Source organism: Archocentrus centrarchus, chromosome 16 (assembly GCF_007364275.1).
Source record: "Archocentrus centrarchus isolate MPI-CPG fArcCen1 chromosome 16, fArcCen1, whole genome shotgun sequence".
In the NCBI taxonomy this organism is placed as follows: domain Eukaryota; kingdom Metazoa; phylum Chordata; class Actinopteri; order Cichliformes; family Cichlidae; genus Archocentrus; species Archocentrus centrarchus.
This window is the reverse complement of record NC_044361.1, coordinates 4,704,675-4,732,262: the sequence shown is the minus strand read 5'-3', so window position 1 is coordinate 4,732,262 and position 27,588 is coordinate 4,704,675. Positions and strand designations below refer to the sequence as shown.

The 27,588-nt window shown below is 40.3% G+C and overlaps 1 protein-coding gene across 3 annotated transcripts; it reads right to left on the bottom strand.

The window, feature by feature from the left end:
* smarcc1a (SWI/SNF related BAF chromatin remodeling complex subunit C1a) lies at positions 1-26,866 on the bottom strand. 3 transcript variants are annotated; one of them, XM_030749421.1, is made up of 28 exons: positions 26,601-26,866; positions 25,008-25,127; positions 24,820-24,905; positions 24,369-24,450; positions 23,994-24,086; positions 23,810-23,879; positions 23,575-23,644; positions 23,293-23,368; positions 22,886-23,011; positions 20,952-21,046; positions 20,208-20,338; positions 18,810-18,869; positions 18,643-18,680; positions 17,353-17,471; positions 17,161-17,232; positions 16,944-17,057; positions 16,643-16,796; positions 14,585-14,695; positions 14,414-14,473; positions 13,652-13,910; positions 13,247-13,408; positions 12,111-12,166; positions 9,914-10,067; positions 9,470-9,648; positions 9,116-9,250; positions 5,561-5,924; positions 3,288-3,413; positions 1-1,895 (listed from the first exon to the last, which is right to left on the bottom strand). In XM_030749421.1, the coding sequence occupies exons 1-28, from the start codon at positions 26,784-26,786 to the stop codon at positions 1,804-1,806; spliced, it is 3,390 nt and encodes a 1,129-aa protein (XP_030605281.1). In that variant the 5' UTR covers positions 26,787-26,866; the 3' UTR covers positions 1-1,803. The 3 variants fall into 3 exon arrangements, with proteins under 3 accessions (XP_030605281.1, XP_030605280.1, XP_030605282.1); XM_030749420.1 differs by having other exon boundaries at positions 20,952-21,070; positions 26,601-26,865; XM_030749422.1 differs by lacking the exon at positions 18,810-18,869 and having other exon boundaries at positions 20,952-21,070; positions 26,601-26,786.
* Positions 26,867-27,588: the final 722 nt, after the last annotated feature.

Here is a 27,588-nt window from a genome sequence, read left to right as displayed (position 1 = left end):
GGGTTTGAGAACTAAACAGCTCTGATTGCTTAGTAACTTATTTTTCTGTATAATGGTTTGATACACAGAAATGAGGATATTGCTGAGTTTTACAGTGGCTGGAAAGCAATGCAAACACGTGCACTAAGGAGAGGAGGAGGAGGGTTTAGCGAGGTAGGCAGCGCTAGGCGTGAAGAAACTGAGCATAAGAGAGGGGGGCGGGGTTTAATCGCTACAGGATCAGCACCTAAAAACATCTAGAAGCCCACCGCGCTGAGGAAGAGCGTCATCATGTTGTGATGTTTCAGCCGCATCACAGCGTCTCCCTCTCTGTAAAGGCTGTGTGAAGGTCAGCAGGAGATTACATGTGTTTGTGGTTGTCCAGTGCTTTGTGGCAGGGTCTGGCCAAGTCGATGTGTGCATGCAGCCTCCAGTGTTCGCCTCAGCTTTAGCTTACATTTCTGTGTGTGTGTTACAGTGCTGCAGGTGGTGTGACAGACAGAGGAAGGAGGCAGTATGTGCTTCCTCTCACGGTCAGATCAAGTCCCAGTTTGTGCCTCACATAATCAGATCTGACTCATTTACTTTAACCAACATACAGAAATAGTTCCAATCTAGTGTATTTGCTAAATACCACAAATTCCTTTAGCATGTAACTTTTTTAAATATTAAAATTATACATTTTAAAGGTTAACTTCTTTGATTAGTTCACAATGCATTTAGAGGAGGACTTGGACACTTTGGTAGTTCCGGTATTTTTTAAATGGAGGTTTAAAGTCTATGAAGTCTAATCAAATCCAGCCACACATTAAAACTTTGTTTTACAATACTTAATGTATAACGAGGACAGTTTAAAACGTTTTCACTAGGTGCCATCTCACCCCCATACTCAGAGACAGTTATCAGTATTTACAGCTGGGTCAAGGGTCAAGGGGGACGCACCTTGTGAGACAGATTAGAAAAATACTTTAAAGCAGACTTAAAGGTGTTTTTTTTCTTTTCCTTAGCTCAGTTTTTACTTTATATTTCAAACTCAGCGAGTGCAGAAGTTGAAATGGAAAACCGATTCCATATATTTAAAAAAAAGAAAGAAAAAAAAAAGGCACAAATGACCATCAATCAGCCCTCTGTCTGACACACACATTCACAGACACACACACAGAACTACAGTGTATCATTTAAAGAGGAGCGAGAGGTAGATACTCGACAAGACAAGAGTGAGGGCAGGCTGGGTCCCCTGTGTGTGTTTTATTCATGTTAATGTCTGAAAAATCTGCTTGCTTCAAGACACACACACACCCCTGCAGGTTGGACTGGCCCTCTGGTCTCGCTAGCTCCCCCTAGTGTTTGTCTTGGAGAAAGAGGAACCAGACAAAAAGCGGGGTGTGTGTTTTTGTGAGACTGGAAGAGGTTTCAGTGCGATTAAAACAGCACTGGAAAGTGAGAGAGAGGAAAAAAAAGATATGAGACAGTTTTTTTTTATTATTATTTGTTCTGTCTCCTTGTTTTGTTTTCTGTACACAGGGTCATTCTCTACAGCCTCCATCTGGCCCAATAGAGCAGAAAACAGTGTTTTTTACTAGACGACCCTTGCCGCTGTGCCCTGAGAGGAAGTCTGCATGTGTGGGTGTATGTGTGAAATGTTGGGTTACCTCTGCCATTGAACCCTGAGTGTGAGCAAGTGTGTGTCCGGCAATGAAGTTTATGGTAGATCTGAGTGCTGAGTGAAAAATATCGAGCCAGTAGCAAAGGCCATCAAAGAGGGGCTGATGTTCAGAGAGTTAGTTTCAGGCTTGTGTGCTTGTCTGTGTGTGTGTGTAGCTCTTAGTTGTCAGCCACTCGCCCACTCTGAGGTGCTGGAGGACCTACGGGAGCAGGAGGCATCGCGTCAGGCTGTGCAGGTGGTGGGCCAGGATCTAAGAAAGAGGGAACACTCTGGTTTTAGAGCAAGAAGGAAGAAAGCCAAAGCTTCATTTAGAACTGAGATTTCAAGTTCAGTTTGAACAAATGTGAACTAATATGTAATCTGTTCAGCCAATCAGCCAATTCTACCTGTTGCTATCTAACCCTTTATAGCCTGGCCTTCATTATGTGTGTATTTCTCTGGAGTCATAGCTGCACTGTGTCTTCAATCACATTCAAGACAACGTTACAACACTGCTTCACTTAAGCAACAAGCTGGGCTGTGAACAGCTTTTCACAAAGTTCCTGAAGAACCTGAAATACTTTGACATACTGCTTTTTCAGTGGTTCAAGCAGCTACCATCCTCCTCTAGGTAATCACGCTATTCATCACAGGTTAATTGTGCATGCAATCAGTAAAGCTAATGATTGACTTTAAGAGCGCCCTCTGTTGGATGATGAGGCAAAATACTTAATGAACAAACAGTCAATACACCTAGCTACAAAAAGCTTTAAATTTAATCACAATAATCTACCACCCTTAGCCTAGCCAAAGAGCAGGTATTAGACTATTAGACACACAGCAGCAGTGGCCTTCTACTTCAGAGGTAGGATTGAATTTTACAGCGGGGGGTTAAATAAAAGTATGCACAGTCTGCCCGTAAACACATGCAACAGGCTGATGGTCAAAAACATGACATCATATGACATTAAGGCAACCTAAAATTTTCCCCACTTTTGAACTGAAGGTCAAATTTGAATTAAAAGTGACAGGTTAGAGATCAAAAAGTGCAAACATAACCTTATGAGCTCTAAAAATTTATGTTTATAATATATTTTCTGCAGTAAATCTATATTTCAACGACAGCTTATTTCTCTTGGGGAATGTAAATGCTGGAAAGTCTCAATTTAAGACAATGCAAAAAATAATGGTTAAGTAACTACAATCTTGTAGTTCAAATTGCAGCTGTAGAACAAGCGGAAACACAAACAGCAGCTGTAAAAAACTTAAATACATGTCATTATCCTGGTGCTTAATTTCAGATGCTGATTGGCTGTTTTACAAGGTCAGAGAAATCAATGCAAACCACAGGCTGTGTGTGTGTGCTGTGATGCTAATAAGCAGCAATGATCCAAATGTTTAGCTGCAGCTGACATTCAAAGTAAATACCAGCTGTCGGCTCTGGGTGAAAGCATTATTTGGATTCCCAGAAAGCTTTTTTTCCCCCCATCCTTAGGTTATTTATGGTGTAAATACAGGATTCTAGAATCATGCCTGTAATTTAGAGTATTTTGCTTTTGGTGAATTAAATGCTCACAAATCAACAGAAATAAACCACCTTAAGTTTGCTTATACATATTCAAAAACAACACAAGCATAACAAGCGGTGGCTCTTTGTACTCACACATGCCGTTGGGGGCTCCAGGGTGGCGTGGGGGCATCATGGGAGGCATGCCACCAGGAGGAGGCCCAGCAGAAGGAGGGCCAGACATCATACGTCCGGGCATTGGCTGACCTGGTCCCATTGGTCCTGCAGTGTGGGAAGTATAAACAAGAGAAATCAGATCCATGGAGATTGGGTGGCTACATGGTAATAAAGGACGGAGATTTAACAAAACCTCCACGGGCCGTTTCAAACCAGAAGCAAACATTCAGATGATTTTGTGGAGCAAAGTAAAAAGCATGCCATTTAATCCATTCTGTCCTCTGTCTCTGAGAACACTTTGATGAGCTATGTCTCCAAAGCTGAATGCAATTTGCCAATTCTTGGTCCAAATGTTCCACTGTTCCTTCAGTTCCCAACAGCAAACAAGCATCAAGAGTTAAAACCTGTCCAAATTATTTTGGCTATAATAAAGTGATCCGTGCCGCTGCTCCCTCAGGTATTACGACCAGGAGTAGAATAGCTAGTAAGTTGGCATCTAAGATTACTTCTGCCAGAACATGGCATATACATTAAAAACAAAAACACAGTTACTGGTATAACTTATACATGGGTGCATATATGACCCACTAAATGACAGCAAGCAGGGTAATTCCATATGAACTCAACCAAAAAGCCAAAATCCTTCCCGAGTCACCGACTCAGATTTGAGTGAAAATTATTTTGAAAGTACCTCTATGTGTATAATGAACACATGCAAAATTATAGGCCTCAGCTCCAAAGGGTTTCTGAGATATGGCTCTCCAAACACTGGGTGCCGTGCCCTATATTTGACCTTGTGAATCATGATTTTCAATTTTCTAATATTTCAACAGGCAATATCTCTCACATGAATAATATACTTAGCCTGAAAATTGGTGTCCTGGGTAATTCTGGCCCATACTTTCAGAGTCAGGCATCATAAATATTTTATCTTCTCTCTTTCTCAAATTATTAACCCCTTAAAAACCAATATTTTTACAGGTGAAAATACAAAATTCAGATTTCAAAGTCCTCCCATGATGCCAGGATCTCTCTCAGAGACCACTTAATGCCTTATTCCTATTATTTCAGGACAGGTGTGTGTGTTTGGGGAAGTATAGCTCTGTAGAAAGCATAAATTGGAATTAAGGGACTCAAAAGGGTTCCAGGTGAAAAAAAAAAAAAGACTTTTTGGCTTGTTTTTGCCTGTCCAGTTGGGCACCTGGGCAATTGCCCAAGGTGATACATAATTTTACATATCTTAACTACATTTCCTCAAAAGTTCTACTTGTTTTCTCATCTCCTTCTTTGTTTTATAATCATTTGAAATATAGGCGTTTGTTTTTTGTTTTTTTACCTAAAGTGCCTTCTATTATCCCTCTTTTTCCAGCATAAAAGATTCTCATCCATCCATCATTTCCAGACATTGCTATACAAACAGAATTGCATTGCAACTCAAATCTGAGATGGTGATCAGGGGATCCATTGGTTGAGTTCATATGGAATGACCCAGCAAAATGGTCACGTTTTCTAGAAAGAGGGTTAAACTGTTCTCAATAAAAGTACATATTAAGGGTCAGTCAGTGCTGAGCAGAAACACAAATAACAGTGGAGAAAACAACAAAAACCAACAAAGTGGTGATGGATTGACCTATTATTTGCTAACCTCACAATGTGAATGTTGTCATCTCAAATTATTTGCTACCAAAATGAATGAGTTTGGGCCTCATTTTCATGCAGAAATCATGGCTCTGCTAGATGTTCATTCACCTTTCTTGAACCAACTCTGGTACCTGGGACACTGTGAGCCCTGTTTAAAAACCTGATAAGGTGTCCTACACAACCACACAATTGTGAAATAAACACTTTTTTAGCATTAAGGAATATTAAAAATAAATAAAAACAAAAAAAAAGTACTGTACTTTAACAGAGCACAATGAAAACATGAGCGCCTGAGCCACTGCAGAGTATTATCAGCAGGTCAATGTGTAATCAAGCGGACTGCCAAAATCAAAAGCTGGATTATATGGCTGAGTTCCTTGTCATGGTATTATTTATATCAATATCGGATATGGCAAAGGTGTTAAATAAACCTCACTGATATTCAAAGTCATAAACTGTTAATACTGCTGAAATTCTTTCCATTTAAAAATGCTTATATTCCACAATATTTCACAGAACACTCCCACAGCGCTGTAACCCTGTTTAAAGGGGGTCTCTACCTCTTTGTGTCACTGTGAGCACTGGTATAGTTTTTCCCCCTTTTACCTTACCTGTCTGTCCTGGGTGGTGAGGAGCAATCGAGTGATGGCCCATTGGGGGGTAGCCAGGGTGCATTGCGGCGCCAGGTGGGGGACCTCCGTGGTGGGGTGGGGGTGCTCCGTGGTGGGGAGGAGGTCCTCCGTGATGTGGTGGGGGTCCTCCTGGGTGCATGCCTGGTGGAGGGGCCCCAGAGTGTGGTCCAGCCCCAGGCCCCTGCCCTTGCCCCTGCCCTTGGGCCTGAGCAGCTGCAGCAGCAGCTGCGGCGGCAGCCGCTTGCTGCTCCATCTGTTGCCTCGCCTTCATTTCGGCGTATTTGAGCTGCTCCATGTGGAACGCCTGACGCTCGGTAAGTAGCTGCTGCCTCTGAAGCTCCAACTGCATAAAGATGCAGAAACCATAAAGTAAGATGATTTGAAGATATTTGTAATACCATTACTAACAAAAACCAGATAAAGTATGCTTTATGCCAAAAAAAAAAAAAAAAGTACACTGACAAAATGCAGGCCTCCATATTTTGCAAGGCAGAAATTACTACCATGGCTATGTTGTGTTTTCTCATACACAGGCTTGCTTGGGACAGGCCACTCATGTTTTTATGCTTTTTTCATTTTTAAAATTGTTTATCCGAGAGAAGACACTATTTGCAGTTGCTTTACTAGTATCTCTTTAAATGTGAAAAATCTGTGTTCGCTAACCTCTCACATTTAAGTTTTGTGAAGGTTGCTGTTTCTTGATATCAGTTGGATGCTTATCCAAAAAGTCTCTAGTCTGGCAATGTCAGCTCTTCCTTGAACCTGAATCTGCAGCAGGTGGACAACTAATTTGTGTGCAGCTATGCTGACCTGAATGAGGCAAAGCCTACAAGGACCACAGTGGTCCAACCGCCAAAAATGGAATCTAAGTGTGCGCATCGAAAAGCAACAGTAGTGCCTTTTCCAAGCTCTCGAGAGCATCATTGAGCTGATAGCTACCTTTATTTCTTTTACAAATTACAAAAAAAAAAAAAAAAAAAAAAGGTTTCTGAAGAATTTGCCAATAAATAAGGAAGGAGTAGCAAATTTAGCAAAAAAATTGGTGGCTGGACGCCTCGGTATTGGATCCACGCCGCTGATGTCTGTCGTCGACAGCGGAGCTACAAACACTGAAAAGCAGAGCGCTTTGCTGTCCCTTTGGATAACCTGCTGATCTCACCACACACATTTAGTATGTTGGTGAGGTTGGATTCACAGCAGCATCAGGTGGATGCCAAAATGCAAAAGAGTATTCATGAAGCTAAAAAGAAATAAATGACTAGCTCCATGACAAAAATCAGAACAAGAGAGGAACAGGTCTGTTCATGTCCTCCTGCATAGGCCTGCGAAGCCTTAGGCTTTGAAAACGGCCTGCCTTGTGTTTCTTTGTTTTTGGAGAGGCTCAGTGTTTTACAGCTTATGGCAGGAGCAGCAGCAGGAGCGGGTTGGTTTCTCTCCAGTCCTCAGAAAGCCTCTTTAACCAGACTCCTTTTCATGCAGCGTTTACAGCTGTGAAACTGGGCTTCGCTCCCAATGCCGCCACCATGAAAACGCAGTTTTACACTTTCACAAGCGTCTCCGGGGATTGTGCAGAGACAGAACACACACAAACAAGAGCAGAGAGTCATTCATTTGCTCTGTCGGGGCAGGTAACAGTTTCACTCGCCTCACTGAACAACTGCTCTGCTTTGGAAAAAATTTTTCCCCTCACAGAATTAATGCTTTGTCTCTCTTTCAATCTCTGTGGAAGACTAGGGCAAGTAAGGACAAACCTGTAGAGTGGGCAAGATCTACTGATAAACCAAATATTTACTACCTGCTCATGTCAATATAATAGCAACCAAAGTAGTAAGTCTGTTCAACACTGAATCTTTTCTTGACAGCGCCAAAGGATGTGCTTAATCCAAATGAAATAGTTCCCTTTCTTTTTTATTCAATTTTGATTCAGAATGTTTTGTTTTTAAACAGTCTAATTAATTAAAATACTTCTAACAAGTAAGGATATTTGTATGTTTTCTAATAAACTATATAGAGGTGGAGTGCAGTAGTCACGATCCACCAGAAAACCTCTTAAAATATCAACATTTGGCCCTCCTGAAAATGTCTGTTTTGCTTGAAATTTGGGAGAAGCTATAAATCAAACATTCAACTTTAGCTCAGTATTTTCAGCCATTTAGGGTGAAATGTGTTATTTTATAATTATTTAACAGGGTTTCTATAAATATGAACAAGTTAAATATAAAGTGAAATTTCAGTGAAGTTTAGAACCAACTTTGCCACACAAAAGTGAAAATATACACTTTCCAAGAAAACACACTGATGCCATTGATGCCAAAAAATGAAAATAAATAAAAAATCCAAGTACGTCAAGTCATCTGAAAAGAAAAGTGAAATATAAACGTTCAGGTCTGAGTAACGTCCACGTGTCTGCCTAAATAACATTCAATTATGCCAAGTTTGAAACACAAGTTTGAAGCATTTTCAGGCACTGTTTAAACCACTAAGAAAAACTATAACTATTAAATTTATTAGTGCACCTTTTCAGACTGTTGCTACAGTTAACTGTTCTCACACTTCTCTGAAAAGGCTGGCCAAACTATGAAACACAGTCACAGTGCATAACCTGAAAGTGTAGCATTATGTGCAAGAGATTTTCACAGTGGTGAGAATGAAAGCATTCGTGGCTCTGTGCTGTAGTGGTTAACACATTTGCCACAAGCGAAAGAGCCCCAGTTCAAGCCTGGGAGGAGACACAAACACAACCTTAAGCCTCTATTATACTTTGAGCATCTGAGAGTGTGTTCAGGTCTGATGACGTCCACGTGTCTGCCCGTTCTTTATAACAGCACGGACTTGACTGCAGAGAATTCACACTACAATTCAACAACTACGCATGTGCCCCAGGTGGCGGACTTCAAAGAAGTATAACAGAAATAATAAGAAACAGTACGATTACAAAAGGCCTTCGCAGCACTTCTCTGCTCGGGCCTAGTAAGTACTCCAGGTGTCCACAATGGAATATAATCAAGGCATTAGAGTCACAAGCTAGTCTACTCCTCATGCCAGTCCCAAGGCCAGAAAAATGGGATGGCTGTAACAGGAAGGGCATCTGGCATAAAATCTGTGCCAAACCAAGCATGTAGGTCCATCCACTGTGGTGACCTCTTGGGAAATAAGGGAGCAGCTGAAAGTACCCCGTGACTAAAAACATTCTCCTTTTGATTTTAAGTTGATTTAATACTTTTTATTAGTAAATATGCATGTAAGTTTAAAAAAAAAAAAAAGACTTTTTAAAAGATCTGTAGACACCCTGTCTGAGATGTGAGTAGTTTGTGAATGTATCTTTCAAATAGTTAAATTTCCACATTAGAAAGTGGGTTTGACTAAGTGCCGGATGACCTTCTGTTAACAGCTTGCCTTCATTATTGATAACTATAGCTGTGAGCCTTTAATGAGCATTAGAGAATGTGAGTGCATGCATTAACGGAAAGTGTAGTGTGCAGGGTCCTGTTGGCCAATAGAATACAACAATGTATTAAAGTCTTCCTGACTTACAGCCTCTTTCTCACGGTCCATGATGGTCTCAAGCTCCTCAAAGTGCCTCAGTTTGATCTCCAGTTTCTTCATCTGGGTCTCCACCAGCAGAGCAACCAAGGACTTGATCTTCCTCTCCTCTACTGCCGCCAAATGCTAAACAGAAGGCAATGAGCTGATGGTCAGTATCTAATCAATGTCAAATAACCATATCCAGCATTTCACTATTTTAACAATTCCTAGAAAACATTCAGGATTCCATATGCATTCATCTGTGGGGAGAACAAAAGGTAACAAGAGTAACAGCAGCAACAGAGAGAGTTAAAGTTGTTCCATGCATTTGTTACTGCACAGTCAGCAGTCCTGCTGCCTCACCTTAGCCTTTGTAGCAGCAGATGCTAAGGCAGCAGCGGCTGCAGTGGCAATGTTTCCCTCTCCGATGTCATGTTCCAGCTTCTTCCTCTTGTCCTCTCCCTCCTCTGTAGGGCTCTTCTCCTCCTTATCCTTCTCCTGCTCTGAAGAAGACGTTTCCATGGCGTCCTCTTTGTCTTTGTCTGATTGAGAAAAAGAATTTAAAAGCTGATGAGTATTTCCTAAAAGTCCTCAATTTAAAGAATGTGTGTGCTGAAAAACATTACCAGGGGATGCAGACTGCTATGAATATGATTGGCTAACACCAATTTGATTATTGATAATCTAATGAAGTAGATGATCTAATCAGATCAAGATCATCAATTAGAACTAGAAGCTTTAAAGGTTCTAGTTGCATGCCTTTGACATGGATCTGTAGTTTCACTTTGACATCAACCTTAGTGTTACCTGCTTGAGCTGTTTTAGCCTCCCCACCCTCTTCGTTCTCTTCTTCACGCTCTGATGCCTCCACTCCCTCCTTCTTCACCTTTTCTGTTGCTTCTGTCTTGTCACTCTTCTCTGCAGACTCACTTGGCTTCTCAGCCTCATCCTTCAACTCACCCTAAAGGTCAAAGGACAGACAAAAACGGTCGGAGTGCCGCCACAGCAAAAAAAAAAAAAACCCCTAACCAAAACAAAAAACAATAACTGTGCTGCAAGTCTTAATTTAAGCTCTGCCTTTAAATTTTATAAATAAGTGAGGTTCAATGCAACAAGCTGCTTAAATGTAGGATTCAGCTATTTTAACAAAACTATGAATAAAGGACATTCACGAAAGACGACAAATAGTGGTAGAAATTTAACAAATGGTTCAAAACAAAGTCACAGCAGGTTAATAAGCCTTTTCAGCTAGTAAATGCTTTTATGCTCAGAGCACACTCAAAAATGGATCAAATCTTGACCTTGTTCACTTGTTTTTTTCCCCCCAGTCACTGATTTGCAGAGTGCCCATCACCGGTTAATGGATAATAATGAGTAAGTCATCAGCCACTGAAGCCATTACATTCACCCGCTGGGCCTTTTTCAAAGTGCGAGACAAGGGCAAAAAGTAAATTAAGTGGAAAATCAAAGTTCAACACCACGTGCGAGAAAGGTCAAGTGACGCGGCTGTTTTACATTTTTTGTTTGTTTTTTTTTTAATCTGAAAAGATATTAAGTCCTATAAATAAACCACAGACCCATTCAGAGGTACAGTTTGACAAAAGAAAAAAAAATGATACATACTCATCACACCAGTTGCATTGTGGGTCCATCTTTCTGTACTGTGATACCCACATGAGGCTGTTAAACATGCTAGCCTGTCTACAGATCCTTCAGGAAGTGAGTAAACTGGATGATGAGTTTATTTATTTATTTATTTTTTTACTCATGAGCCAATCATGATCAACTGATCTGGCTGGTGATAAAAAGTTTTCCCAATTTTTTGGAAATTCATACACTGAAGATAACCTGAGATATAAGCCTAAGAATGAAGCTTCCTGAGCATCCTGCAGCAGCTCCTGACTAATAAAACAACTATTTTTAAATAGAACATACAAACATATACTTCTTTCATATTTTACACTGATCAGCTGTTTGTGTGGCATCTCACATATTAATTTCATAAAATGTAAAAAGATAAATTTTGTGAATTAGGATTGTGTCGAAGGACGGTGATGCTGGGGATCGACAATGGTCAAAATGACCAAGTTCTCATTTCCTCAACGATGCATTGAATTAATAGAATTATTGAGATTCTTAATAAAAACCTTTACCTCAACATGGGCTGGGATCATGGTGCATCTCTCCATAACCGACACTTCCAACACAGACTTGCCTGGGAATGCACTCCCAAACAAGTTCATGCCCAGACTTCTGCAGGGTTTGAAATTACTTTGTGTGTGGAGTGGCGACACTGAGCCATCATCATCAAATGACAGGAGGACATTACTGACCTGAGTTCTAAATTGTGAATTTAAATTATAGTGCAACTGCATTTCATTTGTCTCGTCTTCTTATTTTGGCACCACAAAGTGTGTTATTGAGGGTGGATACTACTACCACAACATGTGGTAGTAGTGGTAGTAGCAGCAATGCTACTGGTCATCGGCAATGTGACAGATGTTTGAACTATGGAGAAATCCTTCCACTCTATTGTCTTTCACCATTAAGACTAAAACCATATAGAAATGAACAGCCCTTACCATGTCATGTAGTAATAAAGTAAATGTAGGCAAATCTGAATTTATGTAATTTCAATGAAAGATCTAAACCCTGAATTAATTCATTATCTGTAAAGAGTTTAAAGAGTTGGCCATGTGCTCCGGTGGAGTAGGGTGCTTTGTAAAAAGCCTATGGGACCCCCAGCCTTTGCCTCACACTATGTACCCGGCTGTTGGGAAAATTCACACTCCTCACCTAAAACTGAGGAATGTTGACTTTTCACTCACCTGCAAAATATATAAATCCAGGACTGTTTAATGTGATTTACTGACAATCAGTCCGACCTTTTAATAAACAGGAGATTTATTGTAATGTCTATTCATAACTGTGAGTCAGGCTGCTTAAAAACATGGTTTTCCTATAGGACAATGAAAATCTGAAAATGCCTGAAAGATGGACTCACCTTGTCACCCTGCTGGGAGTCTGAGTCCGTTTCCATCTTTTCTGACTCCGTGGTTTCTGTAATTGACAGTGACTCAGAAAAATCAGTCACAGACAGAATAAAACTCACCAAGGTGGTCAGTGATTTTTTTAATACACCCTTAATTTGTATGGATATTATTAACATTTGGGATATTGCTGTAACTGAATAACGCAGCAGCAATATATCATCCTGTCTGGAGTAAAATGGACTTATTGATTCACTGACAAACCCCATCAAAAAGGAGGGTTTGACATAAAGATGTTAAGGTTGAAAGCATTTTAAATGAACAGGGCCACAGGAAATGATGTTAAGTGTTACACACACACACACACACACACACACACACACACACACACACACACACACACACACACACACACACACACACACACACGTGACCAGTGTTAAACCATGTCACGGGTGCACTTGAGCGTATGTTAAGAGTTTGAATATTGATTGTGTGACAGTCAAGTGCTTTAGGCCAAGGGAGGCATGGAACACATTTAAACTTATTGATTACAACTGTAGTTCAAGAGGGCATTAATTCTTAACACGCGATTGCTACTGAGTAGTGTGTGTGTGTGTGTGTGTGTGTGTGTGGTAATAGAGCATTTTCAAGAGAGCACAAATAGAGAGAAAATGATGAGAACATGGTAGAGCGTGGTGACCCAGTTTTCTGTTGCACCTCCTCCCACTGCGCTGCCCCATTTGCAACCAAAGCTTTAATCCACTGGTTACCATGGCAGTATACACACAAAAACCAAAATATTTTACAATGTCTTTACTGCTCAGTACCCTGCTGGTAAACAGACAGAAATGAGCCAAAAGCCAAATACAAGACTAAACGTGATGACGACATTGTTCTGTCATCCTTTAGCCTTGACCAACAATTTACACCTGAGTGAACATCCCTCCCTGCCGAAATAACTTCCACATGATACACCGGCAGCCCATCACAAAACTACCAAACCTCAGCAAAAACACATGATTCTTTTAGATGATAACTCTCTTTCCCCAGTCAGACATCTTCAGGCATTACATCTCTTAATGTGTTTATAAATATGTTTTAAGATTTTCCAGGGTGCTTTGGACACATCCATACAAATGATACTCACCAGTCTTTTCTGGCTCCTCGGGGGCAGTTCCAGCAATGCCGCTGCTCTCCAGGCCGAAGGCGGGGTCCACCTTCCCAGTGGTCCTGGCCGCCTCCTGCACCTTCTTCACATGAGCCTCCACCAACTCAGCTGGCACCTCTTCACGCACGCGAGAGAACTCCTCTGCATACAAAGAGCAGATTTTTTGTTTGAGTTTCACACCCCAATTGATAGTAATATGACAATTAATTATATCATAGTGTGTTCAGACAAATGCCTTGTATTATATTCCCAAGGACGCCTAGTGGGCTTCACAGCTCATGTTTATTCCCTACAATTTAAAGTAGCATTTTTTGCGTGATCTTGCTAATGTCTTGGGTTTCTGTGTTTCTTAAGTTTCAATGGCTATTTTTCATCAGTTCTCACCTAGCGCTGCCTTGGCAGCAGCAGATGCCACTCTGGGGTCAACAACAGAAGCCAGGAAGGCCACTGTGCTCATGACAGGGTTTCCAGACTGGCTGAAGGGTATGGGCTGGTAGGCAAGAGGACCAAGAGTAGCCTCAGTACTCTCCAGGTATGGATCTTCAATGGGCAATCGCAGGAAGTGCAGGATGCACTCGTCTTGGGTGCGAGAACCAACATGCTCTGACACTTTGTTCCAGTCATCTTTATACATCTCCAAGGCCTAGAAGTAAGAGAGAGGAGTTATAATAAAAGTCTTAGTCATAATACCCTTTATGTGTTTCAGAAAAAAAAAAGTGAAGAGAGCGAGAGCATAGTCAGAGATCAGAGAGGTATAAGGCACTTCTACGCGTTGCGTTCCCATGAACACTCCACTGAGGAAAGAAAAAAGGCAGAGGGAGTTTAGGAAATAAGGTATTTAATAGAAGAGAAAGCCAGATAACATTAAATGAACCAAGATTTATCATTCCAGGAAGCATAAAAAGTCTGATAAAAGAATTAAGAGAAGGGGATAAAGACAAAAACAAAAGGGAAATATAATAGGAAAAAAAAAAGAGTAGGAGGCAATTTAGAAAGAGAGATGGAGTGCAATAACCATCTTCTGTTTCCATCACTATTTTTTAGATTGGGTTGTAGGAAGGAGCTTCAGTGATCATCAGCAAAACATCTGCACAGTTTTTTTTTCTTAAAACAGGAAGCTCCTCTCTTCTGTCCTTTAAGCCTCACCTCCAGTAGCAGTAAAGTCTCCTGCTCAGTCCATTCTCTGGTGGTGCTGGCCACTTTACCCTGAGAAACCAATAAACATTTCATTGTCTTCAATTGTATCACACCAGCTCACAGGGAATGTTACAACTTTAAAAGTGAAAAACAAATTTAGGATGTTGAACAAGTTCCCACCTTGATGTTTTTTTTGTTGTAGAGGTCAGAGCGAAGGCCAAAGTTCTGTAAGTCGATGGGCTTGTCTTTGCCTTTGTCTGCAAAATTGGGCATTGGCTGCGGAGGAGGAATCTGGAAAGAATAAAATGCCGACACATTAGCCAACCATCTTATGCACCATATTTTTCGGACTATAAGGCGCACTTAAAATCCTTAAATTTTCTAAAAAATTGGCAGTGCGCCTTATAATCCTGTGCGCCTTATGTATGAATTATTGTTTTGCTTACTGACCTTGAACCAATTTTATGAGGTACACTGCGCTCAAAAATCTTTCAAAATGTTTTAGTGCGACTTTGGTAAGGGAGGCTTCAGAAATATCGACAGTTTCCAGAGCGTACGACGGGGGAGGGGGGTAACACCCAGCGTACACCTTTCAAATAGTTGAGCACTGCTGTCTGATCGCCGATGGCCGAGGCCTCCACACCACTGCACCATTGCGTGGTCTGCAGCGATATTTCCTCCGGTCTGGCAGATCAGTTCAAAGGCCTCATTGAATTCACTAAAATAGTCCATCATCGATTCACAAAATGATTCTACTGACGATATTAGACAGGAACAAGCTGTGAGTGCGGCGCAGCAGGTGTGGAAAGCAGCCAAAGCCGCCGGAGATAAATTCAGCAAGAAGTGGAAGCATTGTTCCAAAAATGGAAACCGTACGCAGTAAACCGCAGAAAACAATGATGGACTTGGCCTATTTTCATCTATGCTGGCCCGGATATTTGTGTGTAATCTGGCAATCGGCGGCTGGCACTGTTGCCAACTTTTGAGCAACAAAACTCGCTGTTGGTTGTCTCAAAAACTGCTAGAAGTAGCTAAAGGACGAATCGAGGTCCGGGGGTGTATGTGCTGTCCCTCTCGGTGCCAGAGAGGTCCGGGCGATGCCACAGCACATGAAGGAACGCAGTACGAGCGCTGTATGTACACAAAACACGGTGACAGCGGAGTTTTCAGGTTTCCGGTGTTGAGTCAAAAAGGGATTTCTTTTTTTTTTTAAATGTTTTTGTTTGCTTATATCGGTAAATATACAGGTGCATAGGATCTGTGAAGGGTTTATATACAAAATGAAGAAATGACTTGTTCTTGCCCTCATAAATAAAAGAATATATTGCAGCGTCTGTTAAGACGTTGAAGAAGATGGCGAGAGATTGCCAGCAAAAGTTGCCCTTTTATTAACAATTAAATGGTTGCTGCGTGCCGCAACCAAAACAAAACAGTAACAACGACGAGACTGACTCGGATAATGATGAGAGGGAACCCGGCATGTTTGATGCTGAAATCGTCCAACTGTTCAACTCAGACACTGAAGATGAGGAATTTGATGGATTTGTGGAAGATGAATGATTTAAAATGTGAGTGTATTTTTCTGTATTTGTTACAACTGAACAATATTCTGAGTTATTGTGAATGAGTTGAATAAAGTTCAACTTATGTGACACTTTTGTTTCGTTCTATATATGTTTTATCATGCGCCTTATAACCCGGTGCACCTTATGTATGAAAGTAGACCCGTTCATTGATAGTGCGCCTTATGGTCCACAAAATACAGTAGATCTGTTTCTATGCAGTAGGTTTGTGTGAGCAGTGCTGCAGGGCTTTACAAATGAAGCTCACTGTGGAGAGAATCCAGAGAAACCAATACCTGTGATTTTTGTCTTTATCTTTTCAGTAACAATTGTTTCAGTTTGTTTTCCTTTAACATCTTAGTCAAAGTTAATATCTTTTGGGGTTGAGTGTTAGCCAGACAAAACAAAGAAATCGAAGATTCTTCTGGAACTCGCTCTAATATTTGGTGTAGCAGCCTCTTTTTCGTGTTTAGCCGTAACATTCAGGGGTGGCATTACAAGCTGCTCTGAAGTGTTTGATATCTAATTAGTCTTCAAACTTACATATCCACTACTCAGAAAGGTATTTTTTGACCCCATTTCAACATTCTATTGTTAGCTCAAATAACACAGTCCGTGCCCACACAAATGTTTTTGTTTTTTTTTTAAATTCACTCCCTCTTTAAGTTGTCCTTACCGGTTGGGGTCTGTGGTTAAGGGGCATGAGGCCAGAGGGTGTGTCAGCCAGCACAGTAAAGTGGGGTGTGGGTGGAGGGCCCATCGGCAATGGGCGACTCTCTGCATCAACCTGGTAGTTCACCAAACCCCACTGCTCCAAGAATGCATGTACCCTGAATAAAAATAAACAATGAAAAATATACCTTTTTCTTTTCTCTTCACAGACATTCTTGCATTGAGACGCCTACTGCATATTAATCCAACCAAATTAATATGCAACAGAAAAACATGCAAGCTAACAATGTGTGGATTTGACAAACCTCATGATGGCACAAACATCTCCAGTCAGGTTCCTGCGGCAGGAGGTGGAGGTGAGGTACTCCTGAGGGTTTAGCCGGTACGTGTCGATCATGAAGTTCCGGTAGGCCAGGTATCTGTTTAGGAGATAAAAAAATAAATAAAAAAAACACAGCGCATGAAAGTTAGATGTCTAACTATGTGTGGCTGGTGTGTGTGTGTGTGTGTGTAGAAGCTCACATTTCTGGAGTTTTGGACTTGTTCTTTCCATTGAAGAACTCTGGCAGGGCTCGTCTCTCAATTTCATGGATACTAGCGAGAAAGGAAAGAAAGAAATATTCATAAATATCAAAGCAGGAAGAAACCATCGACTAAATGGAAAAATGCATTTGTGTGATAAGAATGTATTTATTTCTAATTCACAGCATTCACCTGTTGTAGTCAAACCAGGCGGCATAGCTAGGGATAACGATGTGGTGTGTCTGCTCAGTCACATTGTCCTCATTGGCATCTAGTCGGTTTACTTCACTTTTGCCTTGTTCCTCATCATCCTGCAGAAGGACAAACAGGTCAGGTATTAACAGATAGGTTTTTTTTTTTTTTAAAGATTATCTGGCATAAATCATCTAAACACTGCAATTCCAATTCATGAGACAGGCCTACTTTGGAATTAAAGAGGACTCTCCCACAAGCATTTATTTAAAAAGCATTGTTACTGAACACTAAACTCTGCATAAAACAGACTGAATGGAGAAAAAGCAGGGGTGGACTAGTTTTTTTAGCTCCCCAAACAATAAATGTAGCAACCATTTTTTCATCAGGATAATCGTTAATATGGAAAGGACTTAGACAATACCATATATGACCAATATTCTGTTGTATTCCCATAAAGTCTACACCACTCGTTGCATTTATACTCAATCCACTGGTGTGTCTGCATTCTTCTGCCATCAAGAGCAAAACAAATTACTTTTACTGTAATGCAGAAAAGCAAACCCTGCAGAACTGACCGAGTCGGTGCACATATGGTCAGAGCTATAAAAATGAGAAAATGACTAATGGATACACTGGAAGGACACTCACTATTAATTAGGTTAGCATTTTTAGCAAGTTAGATACAAATACAGCCTATTACATTTTGTTTAGCTGAATCAATATTCATTGTTTACATGGTATATTACTCCTCCCTGCAGACCTAACACATTTGTGCATGTCAGGCTATAACTCAGTAATCTTTTATATTGCCTTTATTGGCTAGTGAACAGTGAAGACAGGAAGGAAAGTGGGGAGAGAAAGAGATGGAGGACGACATGCAGCAAAGGGCCACGGGTCAGACACCAACCCGGGCCGCCTGCACCATAGCCATGCGGTGTACATGGTACACTCACTGAGCCAAACTGGAACCCATAATTGTAAAGCATGTTGTGACTTTTGTTCTTGAAAAGCTTACAACTCAAACTTAACATTATGGATAACAATATTCCAAATTTTAATCACCATTAGTGAACAAAGAACATATCCTTTGAGTGTTCTGACGGTGCTAATCCTACTCTGATCTTAGATAAAGTACATATAGCGTCCATTTTTCATAACCTGATTTTATATATAATGACAATATCTGCCAGCAGATGCCACCTCATTGACAAGCTCAACAGACATGGTGTCTTTCCTACCTTCACCTACAGTGTGTGGCGAGAAGAAGAGAGGCATCAGTCATCTTACCTTTCCAGCAGACATCACAGATTCATCTTCCATGTCATCTGGAAAAAAATAAACATCTCAACTCAGGTTTGCTTTTAAACTGCAGGGCAGCTGATAGTCGCACAAACACAGTCAACTCATTAAAGTAATTCCGACGCAAGTAAACAAATTCAGCTATAGATACGCACCCAAGTCCGCCACATTCCCTCCTTTGACTGGAGTATTCTCACTGTCTTTCTTTGAATTAGCTGTGCATAGAACACAAGCAAAAGATGAACAAAGTAGAGATGAGGGGAAAAATAAAAAATAAAAAAGTAAAAATTCCAAAGACAGTCTAATTCAGCCATGGGCAGGAAGGCAATAATGAGCTTTCTGGTTTGCAAAAGAGGACACTAAAATAGACTGAGTGCGCGTGTGTGCTGGAGGAAGAGATTTTTTTTTTTGGGACAAAAGTGGGACATAACGAATGGGACTTGGTCTAAAAAGAGTATTATAGTGAGAATTGTGTGTTTGCTTTTAACGGGAATCTTTAAAGGAAAATCCAGATCATGAAGAGGGACCAAAAAAAAAAAAAAAAAAAAAAAAAAATCCTCAGGCTGTTTTTCTACTTTCTGACTTGAAAACTGTGCGTCTGTGGGAGTTTTTATTTCCCCTGGTGCTGAGGGGATTTTCCTATCATAACATAACGCTTAAGTGTCCGATAACCACATGGAGAAATCACGCAAAAATGAATTTAAAAAGAATGAATAAAACAAATCTGTTTAGAAAAGGACAAACCGGACAAAGAGGACAGAAACATCAACGTGCAGGTTTCTTAAACTGATCATACACTGTAGCTCTAGCTGAACACACATGAATACTGGTTTTATTTGCTTATGTAAAAGGTATTTAATATGAATATACTGTGATATTTAACTAGATGAACAAGTCTCAAAGTTTTGATGACCTTGTACCAGTTAGGGGTGCCTAACATGGTAAAATGGCTTTTTAAAATCGTATTTTAGAACAAAGCCAGCAAACCTGTTGAGCATTGTTTTAGTCAGGATTAATTATCTATGCACGCAGTTTTTCTGTCCTCGTGACAGACTAAATTAAAATTCAATTAGGTGTTTCATAATAAGTACCTGTAGTTTGCTATGATAGCTAAAACAGAATAATTAAATGTTCAGCCAAATACTCCGTTGGTCCCGTTTGGTGCCGTTACACAATAGCACGACATAACGTGGATTCTTAATTGTTCCATGTCACACTCACAGTGAATCCAGGCACTACAGAAAAAGGATCACATTAATATGTGACCATCAATACTGCAACCTTAGTAACAGGGCCAGGCTAAGGTTTATAAAATTAATCCCAGTTCCTTAAGTTCCTTCCAAACAGAAAGGTGCTTCAAGGTTTGAATAATGTTTTCTCCTTGAACTAAATGAGGATTTTATTCATTTAATAATAATAATAATAATAATAATAATAATAATAATATAAATTTATGGTTTAATGTACAGAAAGGGGTTGAAGGATCTTACATATAGATGGTAGTTTGTATCACAAACACAGAGTTCAGCTTATCCCCTTCCCTCATCACGTACCATTCTTGGACATGCTGCCCTCCTCCATGCTAGCACCAGCCGAGGAATCATCCATGTCTTTTGTCATGTCCTCTTCCGTGTCCTCCTCTTCACCTCTGTGGCCCCGTCGTTTCCAGTGAGGTCCTGGGTTCCTGACAAAGAGACGTGTAAATTTTACATCACTTAAATGCGACTGGAAACACACAACAGTGTACACGTTTCTGTTAAAAAACTCCAATGCAAATTTAATACCAGGAATTAAATGACTCATATCTTATTAGGCTGCATCAACGGGCTTCAGTGTTGTCCTAACGCTAATCAATACACATCACTGAGTGCTGCACAAGGTGCCGTTTTTGTTTATTAAAATACAGTTTATTTTGACTCTATCGCACATGCACATTCCTGCTATCATAAATGCTCCCTAGCACACCAACTGTGCATAAAAATAGTCCCCAAGCCTTTGAGTATTTAGTCCTGACTGAGTAAGGTTTGTTAAGAACTACATTTCCCATGTGTTTAAAAACCCTAATGATATATTTTTTTTAAGTGTTCAGGTTTGCAGTAGCAAATAATGTTCTTGGTTCCTGAGACACAGTAACTTTTAGGCCTCTTGTCTTTTGTTGATAAAATTATAGGATCACACAAGTCTTATCCTTTAGAAATGAATCTTAAGTTTTATTAGATCACCTGCACAAATTTGCATTTACTCTTTACTTGTTCCATTTTACAATCACTATATTTTTTTAAAATGGGCATCCTTACCCCTTCTTGCCTCCCTTCTTACGGGACTCGGCTGGAGTGCTGGGTGGGGAGGGTGAGCGCCTCCTCTTCTTTCCCGCAGAGTTGGCCTTACGCTCCTTACGATCAGGTGTACGGGAAGACTGATCAGACAAACCCCGTGCAGCGCAGGGAGCGAGGGATGGAGGATGAGAGAAAGAGCGGCAGAATGAGAGGATGGAACGGTTGCACACACAAGGAGGGGAAGCGGTGGGAGAACGTCGGCAGGGGGGGGGGGGATGCCGTGGAGGTGGAGGAGACAACCAGGGTTCCTGTATACTGTCCTCTCTAAACAGAGCTTCTCTTTCACACAGACCCTCATTTCTAGATCTGTGGGATTTGTCTTCAGCAACAGACAAACTTCTTTTTGTCCAGTTGTTGGTTTTTGGTTGTTCACCAACTTTTCAAATTCAAATTTACTAAAAGTAAAAAAAAACAAAAAAAACAACAACAAAAAGGGCTCCAGTTTAGCTCAAATCAAAGGGTTATAACAGTTAAATTTAATGTGTATTGTAGCTCTATGGATGATGTTAACTTTGCACTCTATGCCTCCATTCTAAAGTTAAAAGTCTTACAAAAAAAATTCACCTAGTTGTTCAAACTTTTGCTGCAGAGAGTGGGGCCTGTTGATTCCAGTCCTGTTGTATCCTTAGATCAGAGTGATCCCAGCTGTGCAACTAAAACCAATGAATTTGGACCTTTCATAAACATTTCCATCCTGCAAATAGTGCTTCACATCCACCCAGAAAAGATCAAGTAGTAAAAAAGACTAAGACTGACCATTTGGCTCTTCAGACATTAAGTAAAAGTTCTAGTAAAAAAAAAAAAAAAAAAAAAGTCACTTTATGTGATGGCTTGTTACAGCCCAAGCACACACTGAAGGGAAAGACAGCTACCATGTCACACACAAACATAAACAAACGGGTGTGCAAGGATGAATATGCCAGCCAATGTGACAGTGCCTGATGATTGGGTCAGCTGGCAGGTTGTCCTGAGTGCACTTACCAAAAAGGCCATTCCTGACAGCTCATTTCTGTTTACTTCCAGGCATACTCTGGGGCTGAGGATAAATAAAAAGCTAATTCATGTAGAAAATGTTTGCTTTTTTTCCCCTTAAAGCTGAGGAAAGCATGTGCTTACTGACCTCATCGCTGAGGTTCACACAATGTTTTCTTGAAAACAGAGGTCAAGAGTACAAAGTCAGGGTGACCCACAGAGCTACGGCTACATTAATAGGAAATAAACCAGAATCCTCTTTTAAACTGGAGCACTGAAACACGTGTGTGGCCAATTTACTTAATGTTCACAAAGGCCACAACAGTATTTCTATGAGGGATCAGTGAAAAGGTTAAAATGGCATTAAAAAATAAATAAATAAAAAAAAATTAATGACGTAAGGACTTTCGCTGCACTCTGATTAATTAAATCCGATAAACTGGTTCATTTTTCTAATGTAAACAGGAACCCTGAAATTCTTTAGGAACAGACAAAGTGTGAGGAAAGGCTTGGAAAGGATGGGAAGCACACAGACTAAAGCCAGTTGCGGACGAAGGAGGGTGAAGACACACAATCCACATGCAACAGACTAACAATAAAATTCACACCAGCATTCACACGTCATCCCGAGTCAAAAGATTTCTATTGCCAGGCTTACATACAGTCCAGCTCTGACTACCAATATTTGATCAATATCTCTGAACAGCCAATTTCAACACAAGTCAGTTGTAATAATTGTCAGGTTGAACACACTTGGGAAAGTTGCTGCCCTTTAACAACAACAACAACAACAACAAGAGCTGTGGTATCGAGCTGTACTGATGAAATATGGCTAGAAAACCTACTTTCACACACACAACTTTCTGGGACTGGGAGTTTAGATTACTGACACACACACACAAACACACAGCACAAACACCTACCTCTTCCTCTTTGGGGAAGATCCTCTGGCGGAAGCTGACTGGCTTCTTGTTCTCATCCACTTCGTAGTCTTCCTCATTCATCCACTCATTGAAGGCATCTGTGTCTGAAACCCATTTGGCATGGACCTGATCGGGGTGAGGATGGAGACATCAGACTAGAATCAACTCATCAAATTAGTCAGCTAGCCTAATTTTCCTTTATTTCCCAGTGGAAGATGCTCACTGCTTGAGAATAAGTAGAATATTTTGTGACAAAAGAACTAAGACTTCAGAAAAATAAAAATATGCACTGTAAAAAATACATAAGTGTACAAAACTCTCACAGAAATAAAAAGTCAAAAGACAAAGCTGAGCATCTGATTCTTTTTCAGTAACAAAACAACACGTATTAGTTAAAGATGCCTCACCTTCCAGGGTCTGTCAGTGCTGGGTGGGTCCTCTGGGTCACCGTCTAGCTCACTGGCTGACACCCAGGTGTCATAGCTAACAGAATTACAACAGTTATCAGTAACTCTGAAGTCATGAACTAAAATAGCCACTCAGAGAAAGATTTCATTATGGGTTTTATTTTTCAAATCATGCCAACATTTGGGTGAAATTTGCATGCCCAAATATTACAACGAATGAATTTAAATCCACCAGCATAAGCACAGTTGTGTTTGTGAGCTGCTTTATGCCTCTCTGCTCACCTGTCCGGGTAGAGGCCCCAGTGAACAAGCACCTGCTTGTCTTTCCTCATGACGGGGCGCAGCCACTCCTCTGCAAAACACAAATACCAATATTCAGGATAAAAATACCTGCTACAAAAATAACAGATTACCAAACACATACAGTGTATGATCTTAATAATCTAAAGAAAGCAACTATTCTAAATATCATGTGACTAAGAATTAAATCTACAAGTTACAGAGATTACCAACAGACCTTCTTCTTGCTGGGATAGTGATGGGTAAATGATATGGGTGGCCTTTGACTTATCATCAGTGATGGAGCCCTGAAGAGGACAGAGAGAAAAAATAAAATGAACAATTTAAAAGGCTGTTAAAACGGAGCTTCCCACAGGAATATTTTTTTACTAGACTGGAAATCCTTTCATTGCTGGGCTCACCTGGTGTCTTTTGATGACGTCTTTGAGCTTACTGGCTTGCTTCTGCTCAATGTCTGGTGACAGGTAGACAGTGGGTCGAGTCAAACAGTTATTCTGCACACGAAGAAGGTTTAAGTTAGAATCACAAAAAAAAAAAAAAAAAAAAAAGCTGCTTTATAACAAAGCTCGAAAAAAAAAAGCACACTCGTCTATCAGCTCAGTGATTAAAACAGAACGACAAAACACAAAAACATGCCCACAGGAGTGACTGTAATGTCAGTAAGCAGCAGCCAACAGAGGGTACATAAAAATGTTTTACCTCATTTATATGCAACCATATATAGCATATAGAATAAATATGTGGAGTAGTTTGCGCATGGGGACTTTGTCTTGTACCTGGACCAGGTTCTTCTCTACATTTAAGAACATTTCCACGTTCCTGTCCATCCGGGAGGGATTCTGTAGATCAAATCGCCGCCTGAGAATGGTGCACAGACAACAGAATGAAATATTATGACACAAAGTCCACACAAATATTCATACACCATCTTTACTTTATTGCGACCAAGTGCACCGTCTACAAAAGACGCCTTCCAGCGACTGCTCAGATGTTTGAGGTACAAAGAGATTCAAGATGCTAAATGGTACAATGGTAATTTAAGAGTAACATTTTTTTCTCCATAAACTGGCATCCAAAAATACAACACCATAAAGATTTTTAGTAATATTCAAAATGCACAACTGAGAGAGTTAAAAGGATATTTCTGAGACCAGTGACTTCAAAAGGAAGGTTAAAGTTGGGGATCAATACCAGATCCACCTACTTAAGTTACACAAGTTAACTCACCAGCCTTGCTCGCTCTTAAACTTGTAGACAGATCCCAAGATGTGACAGAGAGCACCTCCTGCCTTGAAATCCAGGAAACACTTGGCCTGATGATATATGAGGAACCATAAGAACATGAGATTTTTTTCATTTGGGGTACAGCTGTGACGGTAGTTTTTTTACAATGCAGTGGGATGTAATGTGCTTACAGGTAGTTTGGTAAGAGCAGGATTGTTGACCCTTCGCCCAAATGCATCTTCCTGGAACTGCAGCAGCTGGACCACGAGGCCTGCCAGGGATTTACTGGAGGGGGAGTCATTCTGGACATACTGGAAGCAGGCACAGATAAAAGTTATAATTAACACAATTACGATTACCAAACTGTGATTACCTGCCTTTCTTTCATCTGTATATATCTGTATATATTGCACTTGCTTTATTATTTATTTATTTTTATTTTCTACTTTTACTTTCCTAATATACTAGTTCTTAAATTTTATTTTAACTTAGTTGCTTATTTCAATTGTTTGTAAAGCAGTCGCAAGTAAGAATTTCATTGCTCAGCATAACCACAGTGTTTTGCGGTGTACATGACAATAAACTTCTTGAATCTTGAATCTTGAATGATAGCAATGACACCGATTCACATCTCATCATCTAGAAGTTACTTGGCAAATTACTTCCTTAATTCCTGGCCAATATAGAGAAAAATATAACTCATTTTCCAGCTCTTCACTAAATTATCTATGAAATTATCTATGAACATTTAGTCTGTACAAATTTAATGCAACACAACAAATAAACACTGACCAACAAGGCCAAGGGTCAATAACAACAAAGAACAGTTATACTGTAATGACTTCCACTGTTGCATGGCTTCAAATAACTCACATTTAACAATAAATATCTTCGCAAAACAAAGCTGATCTCTATTTATTCTAATGTCAAAAAGACCCACTTATGCGTATGTGTATAAAGCCAAGTTTTATATGAAATACTGTGGTATACTTCTGCGTGTAAAAAATACATGCACAAGCTCTTATCTATGCCATTTCATTTGAATATATGCTGAATTAATGCTTTTAACTTGAACGACCTCGGCCTGTCAGTGGTTCTGAATGGGAGCGTGAAGTGACAAGAAGAGCACTCTTTGTTTGGCTAATTTAGTGGGCGAGTGCAACCTGCACGGTTTGGTATGCTGCTGTGTTGACAAAACTCAACACATTGACATCACGGAACAGACTGTGCCTGCAAACTGTACGCAGTGATGTAGTAATTACTTTCTGACTGAAGTGCCTTTTAAGCTGGACTAAAAAAGAAGGCTGGGGTTTATTTAGCTAATATGTGAAGTTCTACATGGCGTGTCCCGTGACTTACATACAGGTTAGCTTCTCGGGCCTTTTGGAATACTAAGAAAGTTTCGCTTAACTATTCTTTTTTTAATGGGAAAATTATTATATACGAGTTCAAAATGACAGCAGCTGCACCGTCTATGTGCGGCTCGTTTGTAAACATTTTCCCCCTAAACGTGACATTAGTGGCGATATTGAATGGGCAGTTAGCGAGCTAACGATGTAGATAGCTATTTGATAAACAAGTAACGATAACTCTATCTTGGTTAAGCCCATGAAAAGTATACTAACGGTGAACCCTCCAAATAAAAGGTAAAGCATATATAACCACTTTTAAACTTCTCTACTTCGCTTTGGGTGGCTGCAGCTAACTATAACGTGAGCGTCCCTTTGTGCTAGCGGGACGCGGGCCTTCATAGAAATCAATGGAGGAGCGGGCAGCTAGCTTACCTTCTTGTAGTGCTTTCCGATCCAGAGCCGTACCGTCTCCAGCTGAGATATGGTCTCTGAACTTTCCCAGAATTTCGCAGACGGACCACCGTCTTTCTTTCGTCCTACTGCGGTTAATCCACCAACAGGACCAGAAGCCGGTCCGCCCGAGCCCGTTCCGCCTGCCGTTGTCGCCGCCGTCGCCATTGTGTGTTTTGTTCGCTGCGTTGTCTTTCTCCTCCACGGTTTCCCTCACCGTGCAAGTTTTCGAATGACATTGCGCAGCCGCAAACGTGTCGACTACATTTGAAGTCTCGCGAGCCTCGATGTCAGATGGTTCATGGGAAATGTAGGCATGCGAAGAGGTTTGTCCTTTCGCGATCTTTTTAAATTTGTTTGTGTTAAAAGTAAGGGCCATGGTATGTAAAATAAAAATGACGGAGCCAGATTGATATAATAACTTAATAATAGCCATTGTAATCAATTTGGGGCAATATAAAAATATATATCAATTTCTGAGATTCAAGTCTTAAATTTGAAAAATCCTAAATTAGAAATTAGGTACATGTATGTATGTATGAATGTATGGTTATACATTCATAAATCTAGGAGGAAAAAATTTTCCTTTTTTATTTATATTTAGATTTGACTCTTTGTTTGAACTTTTAAATATCCAATATGTGTGCTTTTGCTGACAACAAGCAAACAGACAAAACCAAAAGTTGAGTGTAAGTTTATTGGCAGCGCTTACACATTTTTTTTTCTTTTTTTCTACTTTATCTAGTATTTACTCAGACTAAGGTGTACAAGTATATTGGGGGGTGGTTAATTGTACTAAATGAACACTTTTCAAAACTACTGTTCATGTTTACACTGTACATTCAGCTATTACTATGTAATCTGCTAGTGAAGATTTATCATCTGTGACTGCTGGTCAAGACGGTGCTATCCTGTGGTAACACAGTTTTTTGTTTGTTTTATTTTATTTTATGCATATGGGCTTTGTGCC

Coding starts and splice junctions, on each gene's coding strand:
- smarcc1a (XM_030749420.1), bottom strand. CDS start 26,786: ATGGCGACGGCGGCGACAACGGCAGGCGGAACGGGCTCGGGCGGACCG. Junction 16,797..16,943: donor GATGTTTGTGCCATCATGAG/GTTTGTCAAATC, acceptor ATTTTTATTCAG/GGTACATGCATTCTTGGAGC. Junction 13,409..13,651: donor TGCTGCCAAGGCAGCGCTAG/GTGAGAACTGAT, acceptor CTTTGTATGCAG/AGGAGTTCTCTCGCGTGCGT.